Source organism: Vipera ursinii (assembly GCF_947247035.1).
Source record: "Vipera ursinii genome assembly, chromosome: 2".
In the NCBI taxonomy this organism is placed as follows: domain Eukaryota; kingdom Metazoa; phylum Chordata; class Lepidosauria; order Squamata; family Viperidae; genus Vipera; species Vipera ursinii.
This window is the reverse complement of record NC_139513.1, coordinates 212,083,999-212,104,499: the sequence shown is the minus strand read 5'-3', so window position 1 is coordinate 212,104,499 and position 20,501 is coordinate 212,083,999. Positions and strand designations below refer to the sequence as shown.

The 20,501-nt window shown below is 39.0% G+C and overlaps 1 protein-coding gene across 1 annotated transcript in view; it reads left to right on the top strand.

Annotated features, from left to right (window-relative positions):
- The window catches only part of TEK (TEK receptor tyrosine kinase), a gene marked incomplete at its 5' end in the record, with an annotated part of 64,656 nt that extends 45,443 nt beyond the window's left edge, over positions 1–19,213 (top strand). The window contains 10 exons of the mRNA XM_083353785.1: positions 5,323–5,480; positions 6,485–6,695; positions 7,897–8,007; positions 9,000–9,190; positions 9,866–9,979; positions 11,622–11,692; positions 12,986–13,026; positions 15,046–15,142; positions 17,140–17,239; positions 18,416–19,213. Coding sequence (XP_083209911.1) covers positions 5,323–5,480; positions 6,485–6,695; positions 7,897–8,007; positions 9,000–9,190; positions 9,866–9,979; positions 11,622–11,692; positions 12,986–13,026; positions 15,046–15,142; positions 17,140–17,239; positions 18,416–18,490 — 1,169 coding nt within the window. The 3' untranslated portion in view covers positions 18,491–19,213. The remainder of the gene's footprint in view (positions 1–5,322; positions 5,481–6,484; positions 6,696–7,896; positions 8,008–8,999; positions 9,191–9,865; positions 9,980–11,621; positions 11,693–12,985; positions 13,027–15,045; positions 15,143–17,139; positions 17,240–18,415) is intronic.
- Positions 19,214–20,501: the final 1,288 nt, after the last annotated feature.

The following is a 20,501-nucleotide window of genomic DNA, read 5'->3' as shown; positions in this document are numbered from 1 at the left end:
TAGACGAACTGAACAGTGTGCATGAAGCCAGAAAGCAACAGTTAGAATGGAATATGGAGCACCAAAGGTTCAAAATTGGAAAACTGGTGTGGCATGGTTGCGTGCTGTCTCCTTATTTATTTCACTGACAGAATATAGCTTGAAAAATGCCGGACCTGAAGAAACAGAAATTGAAATTAAAATCACTGGGAGAAATATATATATAAAAATCTTAGATATACAGAGTTGGCCTAGATTCTAGAAGCAAAGAAGACTTAAAGAACATCTTGTTGAAAGTGAAAGAAATAAATGCAAAAGCAAGTTTGATATTCACTATTAAAGAAAAACTAAAAATTGGGCAGTGGACAAGGCCAACCCAATAGAAACCTCAGTTGGAGACATTGAAGTAATGATTGGTTTTAGCTTCTTAAGCTCAAAAACAAGGTTGATGTTTGAAGCCGTCAAATGGATATTTGCTATGTAGGAGAAAGATTATAATAGATCTTGACAAAATATTGAAGTGTAGAGACAAAGCTTTGCCAGTTGCAATACGATAGCAAAGATAATTTAAAAAGACACTGCAATAGAAAATCAAATAAAATCGGAAAGGCTGAACAAAAAGAGATTCCTTTGAATTGTGGTTCCGAAAAAAATTGTGGAGAATACCTTGGGCCACCAGAAAACAAATAATTCAGTACTAAATAAAGTTCACCAGAAGCACTAAAAATGAACCTAAATCTTAGATGCACAATACAAAGGTAAGATCCTGATGCTTGGAGAAATCAACGGTAATTTAAAAAGAGGCAAAAGCTGACTAGGTGGCTAGATTCTATCCTAGATCTCGGTTTGAACTTACAAGAACCCCCCAAAACTCAGACAAACATGAGGAAATTATAGCTGCCAGGCCACTACTAGTCAGACACAACTGAGAACGGGGATTATTCTGATTTTCCCCACCTTCCTCATTTCTGTTATTGAACAAAAGTAATAAAAGACTCATAATATACTGGTTAAATCGTCCAGCTTTTAATTGTCATCAGTTATTGAAAGGATGCTTTTTTGCCTTTTAATGTTGTTCCTTTCTGTTATAGAGGGACGCGGTGGCTCAGTGGGTTAGGACGCTGAGCTTGTCGATCAGAAGGTTGGCAGTTTGGTGGGTTGAATCCCGAGTGCCGCGTAACAGAGTTACTCGTCCCAGCTTCTGCCAACCTAGTAGTTCGAAAGCACGTAAAAATGCAAGTAGAAAAATAGGGACCACTCCGGTGGGAAGGTAACAGCGTTCCGTGCGCCTTTGGCGTCTAGTCATGCCGGCCACATGACCACGGAGACGTCCTCAGACAAGCGCTGGCTCTTCGGCTTTGAAACGGAGATGAGCACCGGCCCCTAGAGTTGGAAACGATTAGCACACTTTGTGTTTTTATTGGTTGAGATTTATGGTGGGGATACAAAGTTCTTTTCACACGAGATATGCTCATTGATGGATGGGAGGAAATGTTGGGAAATTAATATCTTCCCTCTTTCACTCCAACCCTCAGAATGGAGCCAGGGCTGCTGAGTAAAAGGGAATTGGGTCAAACATCTCTCTGCAATAGGACAGGGGTCCTCAAACTTGGCCACTTTCAGACTTCTGGACTTCAACTCCCAGAATTCCCCAGCCAGCCATGGCTAGCTGGGGAATTCTGGGAGTTGAAGTCCAGAAGTCTGAAAGTGGCCAAGTTTGAAGAACTCTGCATTAGGACAATCTTGTATACCAGGAATGGAGAACGTGTGACCCTCCAACACCCTCCAACAGACATGTCAAACTCTCGATGTCATGTGATGTCACGCAACGTATCAGGACGGTTTTGCCATTGCCGGTAATGGGGTGGGCGTGGCTTCCACATGACGCATCCAGCCCACAGGCCGGCAGTTTGACACCCCTGCCCTACAACAAAGCTCTAGTCACCACGGTGAATGGTGAGGGTTTGTGGAAGTTGTGGCTTCACAACAAGCAGTGTCCTTTAATCTAAGCAGAATCCCTTCCACATACACAACGACAACTACAATTCTATACCACGACAGGTAGTCCTTGACTTACAACAGTTCCTTTAGTGACCATTCAAAGTTACAACATCACTGGAAAAAAAGTGACTTATGACCATTTTTTAAAAAAAGAGATTTTTTTTAAAAAAAAAGTCTAAAAATTTAAGAGTCAGAGTTATAAAACATGTTGGAACACTTATGCCTAGCCTGGCACAGCCAGAGCAGAAGATACATGTGAGAGTGACATCTCATTATTCTCCCACTCTTCTCTTCCCTTATTAAAGTCTTATTTCACATTGCTTCCATGCCAGCTCCAGGGCTGACATATTCCTCCCCATGCTCTGTTGAACGAGCATCAAGAGAAAGAGGATGTTTGATCCAGTAGAGGCAAATAAAGCCTTCCCGGATCTTCAAGCGATGCTGTTTCACAGTATTTCTTCTATTCTACTCTTTGGTAAATAGTAATGGGACAGTCTGCCCTCTAGCAATTGGTCTCTGCTGCCATCTACAGGCCTCCCCTGTAGATACAAAGAGCAATCCATATTACCCAGGGATCTCCAAACTCGGCCGCTTGAAGACTTGTGGACTTCAACTCCCAGAATTCCTCAGCCAGCCATGATAAAAAGATAAACCTTCTGCTATCAGTGTGCAGCTGGGGTATAAATCCCTTTTTTAAGAAAATAAGGTTTTAATTTTAGAATAAGTATCTGAAACAGTCATAAGCCAACCAGAAATAGTATAAAATGAAATTTAAAAAGGAACATCAAGCAATATAATAATTTCTGTCCTGAGGTTTGAAAACTATCTTAGACAGCTAGAGGCATTTATTTTCCCATCGAGGGATAATTAATTTGAGCTGAAAGTTGACCTGAGGCAGCCAAGAATAAACTTTAATTGACACTTTGCCTGATTTCAGGAGCAATGCTAAATTCAGAATAGTTCTGTAACATTTTTTAATCATTTTAAACTCTTCCAGTGTTTCGAAATGCATATTACCTTACTATAGCATTCTTTTCAATAAGACCTTTTAAGTCACCAATTTCTTATTTGTTTTCCTCCTTAACATTATTTTACTCCATAATTTTTTAATTTATTATTTATTCACATATATTGTTTTCTGTATTTCTGTGCACTCTATTTTTAATTTTATACTTTAAATATTTATAAGGCTCTTTTTATTAAAAAAATGCTAACAAATAATCACAAATAACAATATCGTTGAAAATACAATATCATATTATTTATTATACATTGCATTATCTCATGTACTAGGCCTAAAAATGTTTAGTTTCTGGCTTTTACCTTAAATAATTCTCTGGATTTAGAAACATATAGAATCATCTGTGTGATGTGAAATTTAATTAAAAAATAAAAAAATGTAATTCCAATTTTTGTTGTCATTTGCAACATTGTTATCGAAGTGTTAGCAGTCTGATGTGGAGTGTAATGTGAGATATTTTAAAATCTAGGATTCAAAGATTTCAGAGAGTTTAACCATCTAAATATCTACTTAGAAATATATCTTTTATCTTCCTTGTCAAGAATCAGTAAAAAGGCAGTTCAGATTATGTATTCATACAATACCATAAATTATACATATATATCACACTAGTGTTGATTTTTTAATTTCATTTAAATATTCAAGCAAACTCTAAATCTGTTCCCAAGTATTATGGAGAAAATGTACCAAAAGCATAGAAATATCATAATTTTTCAAACTTGTAACATCCAAAAATACAACTGAATCATATGTTTTATCTATAAAATATCTATTATCCATTTAAAACTAGGTGATATGAGATGTCTTCTTACTGTCTCCAAACCCATGAAAAAATCAAATTGAGAAATGTTTTCTTGTTTCTTTGAAAGCATACCTGGTGTTTGGAAATGCTCCTTGTTCTTCTGAAGATTTTAAATTAAGATCCCCTTAATTTTTTCCCAAGCAGGTTTGTCCATACTGAGGAAGTCATGGAAACTCAAGAATCTAAGGAAAATAAATAGGATTACATTCCCTAGCCCTACATATATAGTTTCTGACATTGAAGGTTTATGGATAAACACATCCAAGCAATTTGGGATCTTCTTGTAGTCAATACCTTCTGATAAGGAAATGGCTGTTTATCTACAGCTGAGTATGGGTACCATGGTAGCAGTTTCATTCTCACCTTCCATATTATGTGCTGAAGTTCAGGAGAAACACTTGGTCCTATCATTCCATGCTTGTGATCTAGAACTGAAGAGGGGAATCAGGATATTATATTTGCTCAGAAGCTAGTTGTCAGAAGTCATAAATATAAGGGCTTTGTCTTGACAGCTGTCATAATTTTGGCTACTGTTAATGCCATATACAGACTAGGAAACAAGAAAAAGTGTCAAGCTTGAAGCGCTTGCATGACAACTGCCACCATTACTGCTTCTCAGCATACCAACATGCTAGAGGGAGGAGAGAGGGAAGCAGGAAGCAGGTTCCTAACAACACAAAGTCAAGCGGTGGGAACCAAGGATGTTTCAACAGGTGTTGCCAACTCACAGAGACACTTTCCTATAACAATATTTCGAGACGTGATTGGACAATGTGACCTACACTTAATAAGGGGAGGGAAGATTCTATATTTTAATTATAGTGGTTTGAGCGGGAAATATTCAGAGTTGGTTTTGCTTTCATTCATGCCAAAGTGATGTGCTCAATAAAGTTTTGCATAAAGAGATTGGATCGTCTCGTTGGTGCTTATACTCAGTCGGGTTCCTCAGTTGGAACCAGGACAAACAGGCTGTTATCCCTGTGTTCCCCGTATCTTAAAGAAATATTAGAAATTGTTTTTCTTTGACAAGAGATTAGAAGTCTGAAAGATATTCTGAGCTTCTATACAATTACTGTTAATGGATCCCCTAGAAAAACAATAGGGAATAATATAGATTTGCCCTTCAAAAGTGACATTTCTAATGCTGAAGCATGAGGTTGAAAATGGAAAAATTTCAGTGCTGAATATAAATAATATTACACTGGCATTGTGAACCTACTGCTAGGGCTCATATTTGAAAATCTGGTTTATGGCAAATAGGCCAGGTATCCTTAAGAGTACTTAAGGAGAAAGAATAATGTAAAAATATTTAATAATTAGTGGCTTTCAGAGGATATCCTATTGTTTTTCATGTCATTTCAATTACTCATGTATCACGCTTGTAATGTGGAGATCTATATCTGCTGGTTAGTAAGTTAAGAAACCAAAGATTGAATAAGCTGTGGAATCACTTCAGAAGACGTTCAGTTGAGTGTGGTGCTTTAACAATAAATGATTCATGTCCATCTGTTTCCCACAGTTCCAGGTGAGTCCAAAGGAGGTCAAATGTTGCTGATTGCTATCCTGGGCTCTGCGGGGATGACTTGCCTGACAATACTGCTGGCCTTTTTCATTATGCTACAGTTGAAGCGAGCAAATTTCCAGCAGCGCATGGCCCAGGCTTTCCAAAATGTGGTGGTGAGTCACTCATGCTAGAAAGAGATGCATGTAATCATAATAGTAAAGTTGGAAGGGACCTTGGAGGTCATCTAGTCCAAACCCCTGCTCAGGCAGGAAACCCTACACCATTTCAGACAAATGGCTGGCCAGTCTCTTCTTAAAAACTTCCAGTGTTGGAGCATTCACCGCTTCTGGAGGCAGGTTGTTCCACTGGTTAACTGTTCTAACTGTCAGGAAGTTTCTCCTTAGTTTTAGGTTGCTTCTGTCCTTGGTTAGTTTCCATCCATTGCTTCTTGTCCTGCCTTCAGGCACTTTGGAGAATAGCTTGACTCCCTCTTCTGAGATATTGGAACACTGCTATCATGTCCCCCCTCGTCCTTCTCTTGAAGCAAAGAGACGGCCAAGTTCCCCTCCTTAGGGAAGGAGATTAAATCACGGTGCTCTTGTTGTTGGGATAAATAGTTTGAGCCTTTTTTTTTCAAAAAAGAGATTGGACATCCATTTGTCTGCAATGGTATAAGCTTTCCTGCTTGAGCAGAGGGTTGTACTAGAAGACCTCCAAGGCGCCTTCCAACTCTGTTATTCTGTATTCTATAAGATCTATTGTAATGCATAGACTCGCTGTGCATAGCCCCCTTAGTTTAACAAAGACCCTTCTCTCTAACTGACAGCTCCATGGAGGTTTTATTTCAATTCCATTTCTGTCCCTCCTATTGGATACTAAGATAGCATAGCTTATACTGGCTGGCATGCACTGATGCCAGCTGTATATAACACGGCCAACAACACAGCATCAGGGAAGTCTGAATTTTAAGTGTGCTTGAAAGCAAGGGAAAACAATTAATACGAAATACTGACTCTATCCTGCTTTTGAAAATCTTTCTTTTTTTAAAAAAAAAAGACTTTTTTTTTAAAAAAAAATCCTAGACGTAAAACGTGTCTCCCAAGAAGTTCAATTAAGGTGGCTTTAAGGCAATCCATTGGCAATTTTATCACGTGATGCTTGCTTGATTTTCACTCAGAGGGATGAACCAGCTGTACAGTTCAATTCAGGAACACTTACTCTAAGCCGGAAAGCCAAAAATAGCACGGAGCCCACAATCTACCCAGTTTTGGAATGGAACGACATCAAATTTCAAGATGTGATTGGAGAAGGCAACTTTGGCCAAGTTCTGAAAGCCCGAATTAAAAAAGACGGGTTGCGAATGGATGCAGCTATCAAAAGGATGAAGGGTGAGCATCCATCTCAGAGCAAGAAGGAAATCTCTGGGAATGCATCTGTTGATTTTATCTGTCTGATGTGGAATTAGACTGTGATTTGAACGCGTATTGAAGAAAGAATCCTATTATGTTCAGAATCATATCAAGGGAGCCGAAAAGCTCTTTAAAAGGAAGAAAAGGGTGGCTTGTTTGAAAGGCAGAAAGAGAATTCTTACTGAATTTGTTGTTCATTTTTTTTTACATTTGGACTTGCTATCAGTGCTTTTTTCCTTGATGGACTCCAAAAGTAACCCAAAGCGTAGGCTAGGCCCACACTTTGCACAAACTATGGTTTGTTTTTAACCTCAGTTTGTTAAGGCACACATCAAATGCAAACTCTTACCAGCTGTGGTGGCAAGTTGTTCAGCATGCTGGAATCACACATTGTTTAACAACAAAGCAAAAAAGTGCCTTACGGTGATGCCTTAAGGAGGAATTTGAGCCGTTGAAACAACCTTGTGTTCCATTTAAAATTACTATTATACGCATAAACAATGTGAAAATACAGTTACCAGTTCTTTAGTTGGTGTTGTATACCATACACCTGGGCAGATTTTACTGGTACGTTCTTAAGATCTTCTAGTCCAAAATCAGTGACTTCTGTAGCACAAGAAATCATATACCTTGCCAGGGCTTTTTTTCTCATAGAACGCTCAGAACGGAATTCCGGCACCTTGTTTGGATGGAACCTTGTAGGGTAGGCAAGGCGGGTTGTATGACATGTGTGAGTTCCGGCACCTTTTTCTTTTACAAAAAAAGCACTGCCTTGCACCTATTCATCTGTCCCCTCCTTCCAAAATGGCCTGGGACATAGAGATAAGGAGTGACATACACACAGGGCAGTGTTAATATTTAAAGCTGAAATCACGAGCAACCACTAAGGTCTATTCCCCAATGAATACTTTTGTCTTTTATATTTTTACTATTTGTACCAGGTATTGGCTGCTGTATGGCAGAAACCCATTCAGCAGCTTACAAAACAGAAAACAAGCATACCGATGCCCTTATGACTACTGAATATTGTCTTTATTTTTTTAATTTTTTTTAATACATCTATTACTGGACATAATAAAAAAAACCAGATGCTCTTCATAATGTGAATAATATTGTATTAGTTATGTGCTGTAGAGATGAATGGCTAAAGACAATAAAAACAAACAATAATGATTTGCAGAATATGCTTCCAAAGATGATCACAGAGATTTCGCTGGAGAACTGGAAGTACTTTGTAAGCTTGGACATCATCCTAACATCATAAACCTTTTAGGAGCCTGTGAGCATCGAGGTACATTTCTTTTCAGTGGATTTCTTTAAAATCATGTTAAGTAAAATAATATTGTTTGCACCGATAGCTATATTGCATGAAAACATTCTGGTGGCAAGTTCATTTTCTTGCTATGTATGTCCAGGTATCTCTCCCCAAAATTTGGACACTGAAGTCTAGACTAATCATACCCCTTTCTCTGACAGAACTATTAGCTTAGGAACTTCATGTGTATTTATGCCACTGTGTAAAACTTTGGGAGATCTGGGTGAGAGGCACATAAGAAGAATTTGCTCAAGGAAAGATGGGTATTATTCAGTAATGTTTGGCAACCTGGGTAAGAGACCAGAAGACTGATCTGGGTGAATAAATGCTTCTAGAACAATGATTTTCAAATCTGGCATCTTTAAGATGTGTGGAGTTCAACTTCCAGAATTTCCCAGCCAATATACTGGCTGGAGAATTCTGGGAGTTGAAGTCCACACATCTTAAAATCTGTCAGGTTTGAAAAACATTATTCTAGAAACTCACCCCACAGGATCTCTCATGTTGAGGGGAAAAAATCATTATGCATTCATTTTATGCAATTACAGGTAGCCCTTGACTTACAACCACAACTGAGCCGAAAATTTCTGTTGTTAAATGAGACATTTGTTAAGTGAGTTTTGCCCCATTTTACGACCTTTCTTGCCAGAGTTGTTAAGGGAATCACTGTTGTTCAGTTAGTAACATGGTTGTTAACTGCAGGCTTCCCCATTGACTTTGCTTGTCAAAAGATTGCAAAAGGGGATCACATGACCATGGGACACAGGAAGAGTCATAAACCTGAACTAGTTGCCAAGCACCTGAATTTGTATCACATGATCATGGGGATGCTACAAAGGTCACGTGTGAAAAACGTTCATAAGTGACTTTTTCCTTTGCTGTTGTAGCTTTGAATGGTCAGTAAATGAACTGTTGTAAATCAAGGACAGTCTGTGTAAAATATTTGTTTTTTGTGTTTTAAATACCAGGCTATCTTTACCTTGCTATTGAATATGCACCCCATGGAAATTTACTTGATTTTTTGAGAAAAAGCCGGGTTCTTGAGACCGATCCAGCATTTGCCATAGCTAATAGTACAGCCTCCACTCTTTCATCTCAGCAACTTCTGCACTTTGCAGCTGATGTGGCCAGAGGGATGGATTACTTGAGCCAAAAACAGGTAAACTTTTTTTTTCTTTCCCCACTTGAAAGTATGGATGTATTGTGTGATTTACTGAACATCTCCCAAAAGCCCCTGAAATAGGCTGGGCTTAATTTGAACCATCCCTTTATGGATTACTGCCTTGTCGTGGCGAAGGGGCTTGCATAACTCAATGAAGCTATGAGCTATGCCGTGCAGGTCATAGACATGGACAGGTCATAGCAGAGAGTTCTGACAAAACTTGATCCACTGGAGGAGGAAATGGCAACCCACTCCAGTATCTTTGCCATGAAAACCCCATGGACAGTACCAAAAGACAAATAGAAGAAGGGGACGACAGAGAATGAGGTGGCTGGAGTCACTGAAGCAGTAGGCGTGAGCTTAAATGGACTCCAGAAGATGGTAGAGGACAGGAAGGCCTGGAGGAACATTGTCCATGGGGTTGCGATAGGTCAGACATGACTTTGCAACTAACAACAACAAAATTTGAACCGGGTCACACCATTCTTTATCCTTGATATTTTTTGGATCAATGCTGGTATCTATCGTGTAAAAATATGAACAATAAATTGTTGCTCCTGCCCCAGTAGAAAACAAATCTTGCATATTCCTCTGGTGGCCTTCACACACAAAAGATTTTATTAGATATAATATAAGATTCAAATTTACAATGAGAATCTTTTCTCTCTTTAGTTTATCCATCGGGATCTAGCAGCAAGAAACATTTTGGTCGGTGAAAACTACGTCGCAAAAATAGCTGATTTTGGTTTATCTAGAGGTCAAGAAGTTTATGTTAAAAAGACCATGGTAAGGAAAGAAAAAGATGCTCACTGTATCATTCATGCAGAAGGACATAGTTGTCTCAATGTTATTTTTTTTAAAAAAATGAAAATTGTCTTCAGATCAAAGTTTTTGCTAAGGCTTGCTTGATTAAATCTATTATCTGAGTAAACCTATCTAGGCTACAAAATTATTAGAATTCACTTCTGGAATTATTGAGTGAACTGGCTTTGTCCCCTTCCCATCTTTCATCCACTTCTTTCATCATTTTTCTTGCAAAGAATACCTGTTCAGGAAGGAACAGACAGAATGGAAGTATTACCGGTAGTATTCAGAAGATGAAATTTGAAGCAAAATCTAATCATCTGAATAAAAGTTTGGTTTTTTTTTAATCCCATTTATATCCCGCCCTTCTCCGAAGACTCAGGGCGGCTTACAATCTAAGAAGCACAAATCAATGTGCTTAGCAATAGCCTTCATTCTATGTATATGCCTGCTTATTAGGGCTTTCGCCCCCCCCCAGCAGCATTATTACAAAGTCAGCTTATTGCCCCCAACAATCTGGGTCCTCAAAAGTACTTCCATTCTGTCTGTAAGTAGTATTATTCAGAAGATTAGATTTCTCTTGTTTGGAAATGTTATTGGTACCATAAGAAAATTAGATATTAATCCATTTTTCCTATTGAAAATTTAGATGACTTGATGTTTTATAGACATTTAAAGGACAAGGATGAAGAGTTTATCATTAACTTTATACAGAAGTGAAAATGGCATGCAGGGACAACTGCAGGAGTCAAAAAAAAAGTCAACATGGTGGTCATTATGGCACAGTCAATGCTCTGCCCCTTTTTCTACCTGTGACACACATACACATGTAGTGGGACTTGGGATGGCTTTTGTCACTTATCCTGTGGATGCCCTACAACAGATATGTCCAACTCACCATGTCACGTGACGTCGCACAATATATCGGGACTGTTTTGCCATTGCCGGCAATGGGGTGGACACGGCTACCGCGTGACGCATCCGGCCTGCGGGCCGGCAGTTTGACACCCCTGCCCTACAAGTTTGATGAGTGATACTGTGACCACACACCTGAATCCCATTTACGATAGGAAAGAGATAATATCCTCATTATAGAGTTGTTTTTAACCATGAATATGCAGATTAAAAGTGGCATGAATGAATAAAATCAATAGTGTGCATACCACAGGTGCATCCACTTTTAAAAAGGCTAAGGAAACCCTTCTAGTTTTTTCCCCTTTGCTTATTTAATAAAAAAGGAGAAAATATATAATAAAAACAGCACAACAATAAAATTATATATTACATTACGTAGGCTTATCATGCATGTATATAAAATCATACATGACAGTTTCAAAAAAGGATGGCTATGTTTATTATTGGTATTATCTATACTGATCAGTAACAACTTTAATTTGCAAGTAATATCAAGTCTTCAATCAAAGTTATTTTTCCAGTGTTGGAGGGTTGTCCTCTTAGCTATAAGGTAGGCACAGATAATGCATTTCTGTTGTCCAGACATCAGTGTCCTTGTAATATGAATGTAGTTGGAAAGAATGTAGATGCCTAGTAAGTTGTTCTTGTTATAAAGTCATCCTGTGCTTAAGGAAACACCTATCATAGCACATCAATTTTGTTGTTCTAGGGAAGGCTTCCGGTGCGATGGATGGCAATTGAATCTTTAAACTACAGTGTGTATACCACAAACAGCGATGTGTGAGTTTTTATGTTTAGATAATTTTAAAATTTCTTTACTCAAGGAAGAAAACTTTGAGAAAATTTGTAATGGAATTGTTAAGAAACAAACTTGGACCCAGTTGCAAATCTCCACTTGGCCTTGCAGTTCGTTGTGTGACTTGGGAAACTCTTTCTCTGCCTAGAGGACTTCAGAGGGTTACAGCATTGCAAAAAATAAAGGAGATCTGTAATGTATTGGGCCTAGTTTGCTTAAAACTGTACCAAGTGGGTTTTGAATGCTGTGAGATTGCTTAAGCAGGGAATTGGGTAACAGTTGCTGGCTCCTCAGACAGACTGTCTCCAGGATCACCATTGGTTGGCTCTCAGGTGGCAATAGCTTCCTTTAAACCTATTGGCCACTGCCTACTGGCCAGAGTATAAATAGCTGTGTAGCAGCCTTGGTTCTCAGTTCAGTTCTTGCATTCAATAAAGCATGTTCCTGCCTGAACTCTCTCGCCTCATCTCCTGCTTCCAGCAAAGAACCCAGTACACAACAAGATCCATTCCCCATGTATACTGTCTTCAATTTAGAGGTGTCCACAGTGGGAATCAAAATAATCAAGAAGGCGGTTATAGGGTTGCAGTCAAAGCTCTGTTGTGATTCAGGGTCAGCCTGTGGGTTCGGCAGTTGGGTCGGACGATTCAGAGGAGGAGGGGGGTGTTGGAGAGCTTGCTGAGGGTGTTGGAGAGCTTGCTGACGAGAGCCCTCAGCCAGCCCCCTCCCATCTGGTTACGACGCAGACCCAGCTGTGTGAGCCTGACAGCGTGGATGAAGATGACCCACCGCTGGCCCTGTTCAAGGACGCCCGACGCAGGAGGCAGGCAATCAGGAGTAAACAGAGGAAGGCAATGGGGCACCTTGGAAGGAGGCAGAGAGAAGCCACGCCCTGAACTGTTTAAAAGGGGAATGCGTGGGAGGGCTGGTTTGCTGAAGGCAACCATTTGAATAGCTCCTGTTTCATGGTTCATGTCTTGTTTTGCTCTGTTTGCTTTTATGTCCATAAATTTGGCAGGCTTAGTTCCAGCCTCCTGCCTTCTTGTAAAGGTGTTGTCCCTGCCTTATCTGCAGGGCCAGTAGTAGGCTGGTACAGAACAAGCTCTGCCTCCTTGTACATGCTTGAGAGAGAAAAAGAACGAACAAATGAAGCAAAAAAGGAAGATTGCATCTGATGGCAGTTTAATATTTGCTTCTATATGAATCCATTTTTATAATATACATTCCTTTCAGTGAAATCAATGCTAAGACATTACTTTCTTTTGTTTTATTTGCAGTTGGTCATATGGTGTGTTGTTATGGGAAATAGTTAGCTTGGGTAAGTTCCCTTTCCTTAGAGTTTTTATTTTGATAAAAAACATAAAATCACAGGAGAGGTATAGCCAGTCCTTTAAGGTACTCCAACATGATTTGTCCTTGAAATTCCAAGCAGATCTAGCCTATATACTCTTACTGTTTGTTCTGACTGTTATACTGCATTCAGAAATATCTTGTCTTCAAAAACCTTTTTTTTTCTCTGTCCAACACTGTTAAATAACTCCCCGTTTAAAGCAAGTTAGACTGCAGTCTGTTAGCCCTAGAAATTAAGTTTGGGAAGACACAGGATATATTGTATGAGGTCCACTCAGTGGCTTGCGGGGGAGCGGTAGAGATCCTACTCCAATTTTTTTTTGAGTGTGACCTATTGTGTAAATCAGTATTTGAAACTTAACAACTTTAAGATATGTGGACTTCAACTGTTGAGTTGGGAGTTGAAGTCCACATATCTTAAAGTTGTCAAGGTTCAAAGCACTGGTGTAAAACCAGTCAATTGTGGGACAACACGTGGATTAGCAAAGCATGATTTGTTGTCACGCCTCAATTTTTCTGACCTTTTTTCTCCACTAAAAAAAACAACCACTAAATAATTTTATGTATCCTGATGGAGAAGATGCTGTGAATAATTTTGGTCATTATTTCCTATGATACATGTTTATAGTACAGGATTAACAGAACGTAGATGCATAATTTCTAAAATGCTTCTAGGTATGTTACTTTGACCTGCTCACTCTCTTCCCTAATCTGAAAATCACTTATTTTTGCCACCACCGCACTTTGAACTGATATATTCTGAGAGTTTGTTCTGCTTTTATTATATTGATTCTATCCAGAACATCATCCTAGCAAGCAGCTTGCTCAACAAAGGAGCTAATAAATAGAAGGCCAAATTATTATTTTTTCTAATATTAGCATCTGGATATAGGAACCATATATGTCCTAGTATGCATCATTTTATTTGTTGAATATATTTCATTTTTATCTTGTTCTTTGTTCAGTTTTTTTATTTCAAGTGCATGCATGCACTCATAAACACACAAGTACAATATACAGTATTTATGATCAATTACTGCATAGTATGTTCACAATAATAGCTATGTTCATGGTCACAAAATGCTTGAGATCTAATACCAAAAGAGCGCAGGATGCCAAGAGTTTTTATTCATAGACTGGCTGAAATTTTTATGACTTTTTACATTTGAAAACTGCACATCTGGATTGTGGTTTACTTCCGGGCACTCATATTCCAGTTGTGGTTTGCCAAGCAAATTGGGCTGGGTAGTTGGGTTGAGCTAACAGATTAGACCAGGGGTAGGCAACCTCGGCTCTTTTATGACTCATGGACTTCAACTCCCAGAATTCCTGAGTCAGCATAGCTGACTCAGGAATTCTGGGAGTTGAAGTCCATGAGTCATAAAAGAGCCGAGGTTGCCTACCCCTGGATTAGACTAAGGAGAATGGGTTCAAGAAAGCACACATTAAACAGGAAGTTTTTTGCTCCTTTATGTATCCACACATGCACATTTGTCCAAATAATAATAATAAAAAAGAGGATATTAGCTTCCTCTGTTTTTAACAATTCAGAAATGTCAACAGACGATTGTTAAAAGCAGACAAAACTGGGATCTTTGTATCTTGAGGGTTTTATGTGAGCGTAGTAAACAGAAGTCAACTCAAATGTTTCTGCCCTATGGGATCTAAAACTTCAAGCAGCTGTTTCCACTAAATCAGACATAAACTATGTTTCATCCCCAGCTGGATACTTCATAGTTTTGCAATTTTTGGCAACCTGAGGAATGGAGCAAAAGTGGGAAAGGGATGAAATTCTGATATCTGAGGCTGATGGACCTGTTTTGCAGATCTGGTCTAGAGAATTATGTGCCCAGCCTTGCTGATGATATCTTACTTGTCTTGTGTTTAGAAGGTGGTCATCAACTTATTAACATCTAAAACAGTACAAACAAAATCCTCCCCCCTAAAAAAGGGAAACAGAAAAAATAATAATAATTTTCCTCTTTAGGTGGAACACCATACTGTGGGATGACCTGCGCAGAACTCTATGAAAAATTGCCCCAAGGGTACAGACTGGAGAAGCCACTCAACTGTGATGATGAGGTGTAAGTATCTTGGTTCTTGCTATACTGAAAGTTGTCTTAAATGCCATATGGATCACGAGGCGAGATGCAAATTGCAAAAATGAACTCAAAATAGTAGGTAAATTTGCTTCAAGAAAGAAGAGGTGACTATTAAAATCAACCATAGATTTAGTTTGCAAGAAAAAGAAAATGTGTATCATCACAAAAGAACATAGGAATGGATAAGGATAATGGATATGGATAATCATATAGACTGTGGCTGTAATTTTTTGGTACAGTATGTCCCACTTCAACATAACTCCTATTGATTGATTGATTGTTAATGGAGATTCTCAGTCATCCAGGCTATGGTTAGCCCAAAGGTGCTTTTTCAAGAGGCAACTGGACTTCCTTGTTTTTCTTTGAAGACGTTTAGCTTCTCATCCAAGAAGCTTCTTCAGCTCTGACTGGATGGTGTGGACACCCATTGCACTACTCCAGGTGACCCTGAGGACACAGACAAACCCCCAAGTGGCCTCAACGACTCTCTAAAAGAATGCAAATGACCAGCTGTCTGCAAGGAATAGAAATCCTTCCATACTCCACCATCCAGTCAGAACTGAAGAAGCTTCTTGGATGGGAAGCAAAACGTCTTCAAAGAAAAACAATAAAGTCCAGTTGGCTCTTGGAAAAGCACCCTTGGGATTGATTGATTGATTGATTGATTGATTGATTGATTGATTGATTGTGTTATATGGTTGGAACTCATATTCCATGGGGAAAAGGGTAGAACAGGATTAACAACATACTGGGCAGGCTTTGGTCTTTGTTTCCGTTAGCCCTCCAAGGTAATCCATACAAGAAACGCGACCACGAGCATTTCCTCTGTCTTTGTTGTACGGTTCCAACAGAATTTTGCAAGCCTGGAAATATTTCTCCTTTCCTTTTACTCTCCAGAAAACTAGGGAGGGTCCCTTCAGAAGAAATCTTTTACAGGCTGATTGGCCAGTCTATAGTTCTTCCTCCTGTCTCTCAAGGCCGTTCCTACCTAGAAAGGAGGGGAGGGTAGTTTTGTATTCCCACTGTCCCTGCTGGTAGATCGCTTGAAAAGTTTTATGTAGCAGTTATGGATTCCGTTGCATTCAAAATGCATGACATTTTGAAAATGAGCGTGATCCGCAAAAGTACTTTTTGCTCAAAATGTAAACTTTTTTGTTTTAATTTCCTGATCTTCTCTAGCGTAGTAGTAATCCCGAATTTTGCTTTCTACCTTATCCAGATTTGCTTTAGGAACATGGCTTGTATTTACCAAGGGGTGGTTGTAATGACCTAACCATCTTGGCTTCTGTAACAAGTAGTTAATGAAGATGTGTTATGTGAGTTTTATAGAGCAAATAACCAGTGCTGAAAAAGCAATTGATTCCCCGCCTGAAAATCCCCATACTTCAATCAAATGTGAAGGGAGGGGGGAGACAGGCTGTAAATCGGGTTCTATGGCTTAATTTAAATGAAACCCCCCCCAAATATAGATTTTCCTACACGGGGAAATTTATAGCTTTGTGATATTAGGAAAACAAATTCATTGAAAATGAAAATTAAACTCCATAAAAGTATTTTGGATGGGAGTGGAGAAACAGAGAAAATAAATAGTGTCAGGGAAAAAGATTGGAAGGTGCATCGCCTTTCTCTCAAATGCTTGTCTAGATCGGCATAAAAAAAATAAAGCACCAGACTCGCCATATGAGATACTCTTCATCTTTAGTTCAGACTGAAACTAATGGGAGCTGTTCTCCTCTGCATTTCCCAGAGTTTTCAAGGAAAACACCCAGTAGAGACTCCATTTAGCATCTGTACCTAGCTTGGGGCCATCAAAAAATGGGACCACTAATAACAATAATATAGGGAAGGAATGGATAGTCTGTTTTGCCACAGACCATCTCTGTCATTTAATAGTCCTATTTTTAAGCATCAGGTAGTTATTATCCATACAAAATTTATGCTGTTCTGGCTGATATTTTATTCTGCTTTTTTCCCCTCAGTTATGATTTAATGAGGCAATGCTGGAGAGAAAAACCTTACGAAAGGCCATCATTTGCCCAGATTCTCGTTTCCTTGAGCAGGATGTTAGAAGAAAGGAAGGTAAGAATAAACAATGATTTCTTACATCCCAGTCACATTTCCCATTTAAATGATTGCCCTGGAACTAACTTCTATGTCACGTGGGTAGTAAAATGGATGCCTTACGTCACACCATTGTTGGAAATCACATCTCAGTATGACTGTGAAAATCCCTCATGCATTTTGTGACTGGCAGAAAACATTCAGAGGCTAGAATATCACAAAATTCTAAAGACAATTTCAGATGTCCTGGTCTAAACAGTCCACGTTCACATGTTCAATCACATCCTGATTTAAGATTTTTTTTTTCCTTTTAACAATCCTGCAATCCAGAGGTCCCCAGCCTTTTGAGTACCAGGGACCGGTTCCGTGGAGAGAGGTTTTTCTGCGGCCCGGAGGGGGCATGGTTTCATGTACTGCCTGCATCCCGCGGATGGGGCTTTGCTTGTGTGCATGGACCGGTTTCTGGCATGCTGCGGCCCCATACCGGTCCACAGACTGGGGGTTGGGGACCCGTGCTGTAATCCTTTGCATTGGGGTGGAGTTGGAGTGGCTGAATGGAGCTGAGTACTTACTGGCCAGATGCCCTTCCTGACACCTATGCAGAGAGCTCGCAGCAGATATTTTCTCTTTGTACCCAGAGAAATATCTGCTGATTCCTAAGACTGAACTCACACCCACCTGATTGCGAGGCAAGAGCTCCACCTCCAGGCCACCAGGCCACTCCATCCTGACTTAAAAATAACAGAGCTGAAAAAAAATCTTTGGGACAATTATGTTTTTTTTCTAAGAGCAGGAAAATAGCAGAGGTTCAGCAGCGTAGTTTCTTGCTTTAGTGGGGATTAAAGTAAGAAATCTAGACCCAGGGCAACTATGAGAATTTTCATCATCAGTGGGGACTTAACTCGGAGGTATAAATCATTTCTAATGTTAAAATAAATTTTTTAATGATTGATTTCTTGTCAACAATATAGTGACCACTAACTGTACTGACTAGATTACTTTTTTGTCCGCTTGCTGATGGCATATTTCTGCATCATTTTTTTCTTTGCTCATTTTGCCCATTCATTCTCTTTTTTCTTCTTCTAAAAATGATTAATAAATTAATTAATTAAGAATAGGAAAGAATTTGCATCAGCTGCTATGTACAGTACAAGTAAAATATATTAAGCTTATTCTTTTCAATTGTATTTCCAGACTTACGTGAATACAACTTTATATGAGAAGTTCACCTATGCAGGCATTGACTGTTCCGCTGAAGAGGCTGCTTAAGATGGAAGAATTTAAATTATTTATCAGTTCAAATGATCTCCTGGGGAATGTTTTGTGAAGTTAAAAAAATGGCATATGGTGTTTTCTGTATAATATTTTTGGGCTATACACATACAGGTAATCCTTGACTTAGGATTACAATTGGAACTGAAATTTCAGTTGTTGCACTCATAAGTTGAGGCATTATGTGATTGGACTCAATTTTTGATGATTGTTTTTATGTCAGTTGTTAAACAAGTCGCCAGGGTCATTAAGTGAATCATGTTGCCATTAAGCGAACTACATGGTTGTAAATGCAAATCCATTTTATCAAATGGCCATTTTTGTTAAGTTTTGACAAAAAGTGGCAAAAAATGTTGCAAAATTCAGTCAGATGACCACAAGATGCTATAACAGTTGTAAATGCGAGCTGGTTGCCAATCATGTAGACCACTTGGCTGATTTGACAGCCATAACCTCAAGGACAGGTCACAAATATTTTTTTTCAAATCTGTTGTAACTTCAAATGGTTGTTAAGCAATTGGTTGTAGATCAAGGACTAGCTGTACCTTAAGAGTGTATTTCAAGTCAGTATGCTCTAGGAATGCGTGTGTATATATGTATGTAAATGTGTGTGTGTGCCAGTACACAGTACTTATATCTAAACATTCAATTTCTCATTCTCTATGCACTGCATGCGCACACAAGCACCATTCAAATGAGGAAATGGCACAAATAAATATATTTTACAGTTCTTTTATGTTTCACGTATGTTTCTTTTTAAAAAGTCAGATTCATATTGGGAAGTCCAGATGGGGAATCTCCAAGGGCCCAAATGAGTAGACCAGATCATCTGTTGAGGCTCATTAAGTCCCTCATTGCCCCACGTTCCAAAGAGAGAGAGACATTTTTGCTGCACTGGAAAGTTGTAAAACATGTATGAATGTTCCTTAAGCCAAACTTATGGACCATAGAAGGAACACTGTAAAGCACAGGGGAACAGTTGTCTTAAAGAGTTCTTTACAGAAAGAGGGGGTGGGGGTAGATTATGTGCCATCAAGTCATTTTCAATTCCTAGATAGATTTTCTCCATGATATTCTGACCCTAACTTGGTCTCTCTTAATTATGCGCTCCCAATGGTGCATTCATATCCAATTCCTGCAACAGTTCTTCATACGTTTTAGCCTCCAGACCCCTAATCATCTTTGTTGCTCTTCTCTGCACGCTTTCTAGAGTCTCAACATCTTTTTTACATTGTGGCGACCAAAACTGGATGCAGTATTCCAAGTGTGGTCTTACCAAGGCATGATAGAGTGGTATTAACACTTCATGTGACCTTGATGCTATCTCTCTATTAATGCAGCCCAGGATTGTGTTGGCTTTTTTTGGCACACAAAGGAAGTCTTATTGGCAAGGCAAAGGGATAAGAGTAAAGTCCCTCTCCTAACTTTCTATACATCTGTTGCTCACATAGTCCAACAGGTGTAGAAGTACATGGAGAGTTTATTTCTAATGCAGCCTGCCTTGTTCACAAAGTTCGTTTGCGTTTCTGCAAGACTTTGGGTTCTCCAAATCTTGAAGATGCCTTCCTCTATTACTATTTGGGGTCATAATGAACCCATTTCTGGAATGAGTTGGCAATAATCAAATGCTTAAAACTAAACTTGAGCTCTTATAATGGAGAATAAAGTGTGTAGGACAAAGACTGCAGGGGATGTTGTCTTTCTGTGGACATTTGACAAGAAACATTTGGGGCTGTTTAGAGAAACATAATTTCCTGACCTAGAGGCCCTTTCTTTTTCTTTGTAATATTGATAGGTCATCAATAAGCAACATTGGCTGATTTTTGTCAGATGTGATCTCACTAACCGATCCCCAGGAAACATGGACCTTCCCTCTTTTTGTGTACCAAAGGTTTCTTCAAATTGTACGTGTAGCCTGGTCAAAATTTACACAGAAATAGCAGGGTGGGGTTTTTTTATGGGATTCTTGCCTTTTTAACCCTGTTGTGGTTTTGAACTTTGATTTCCT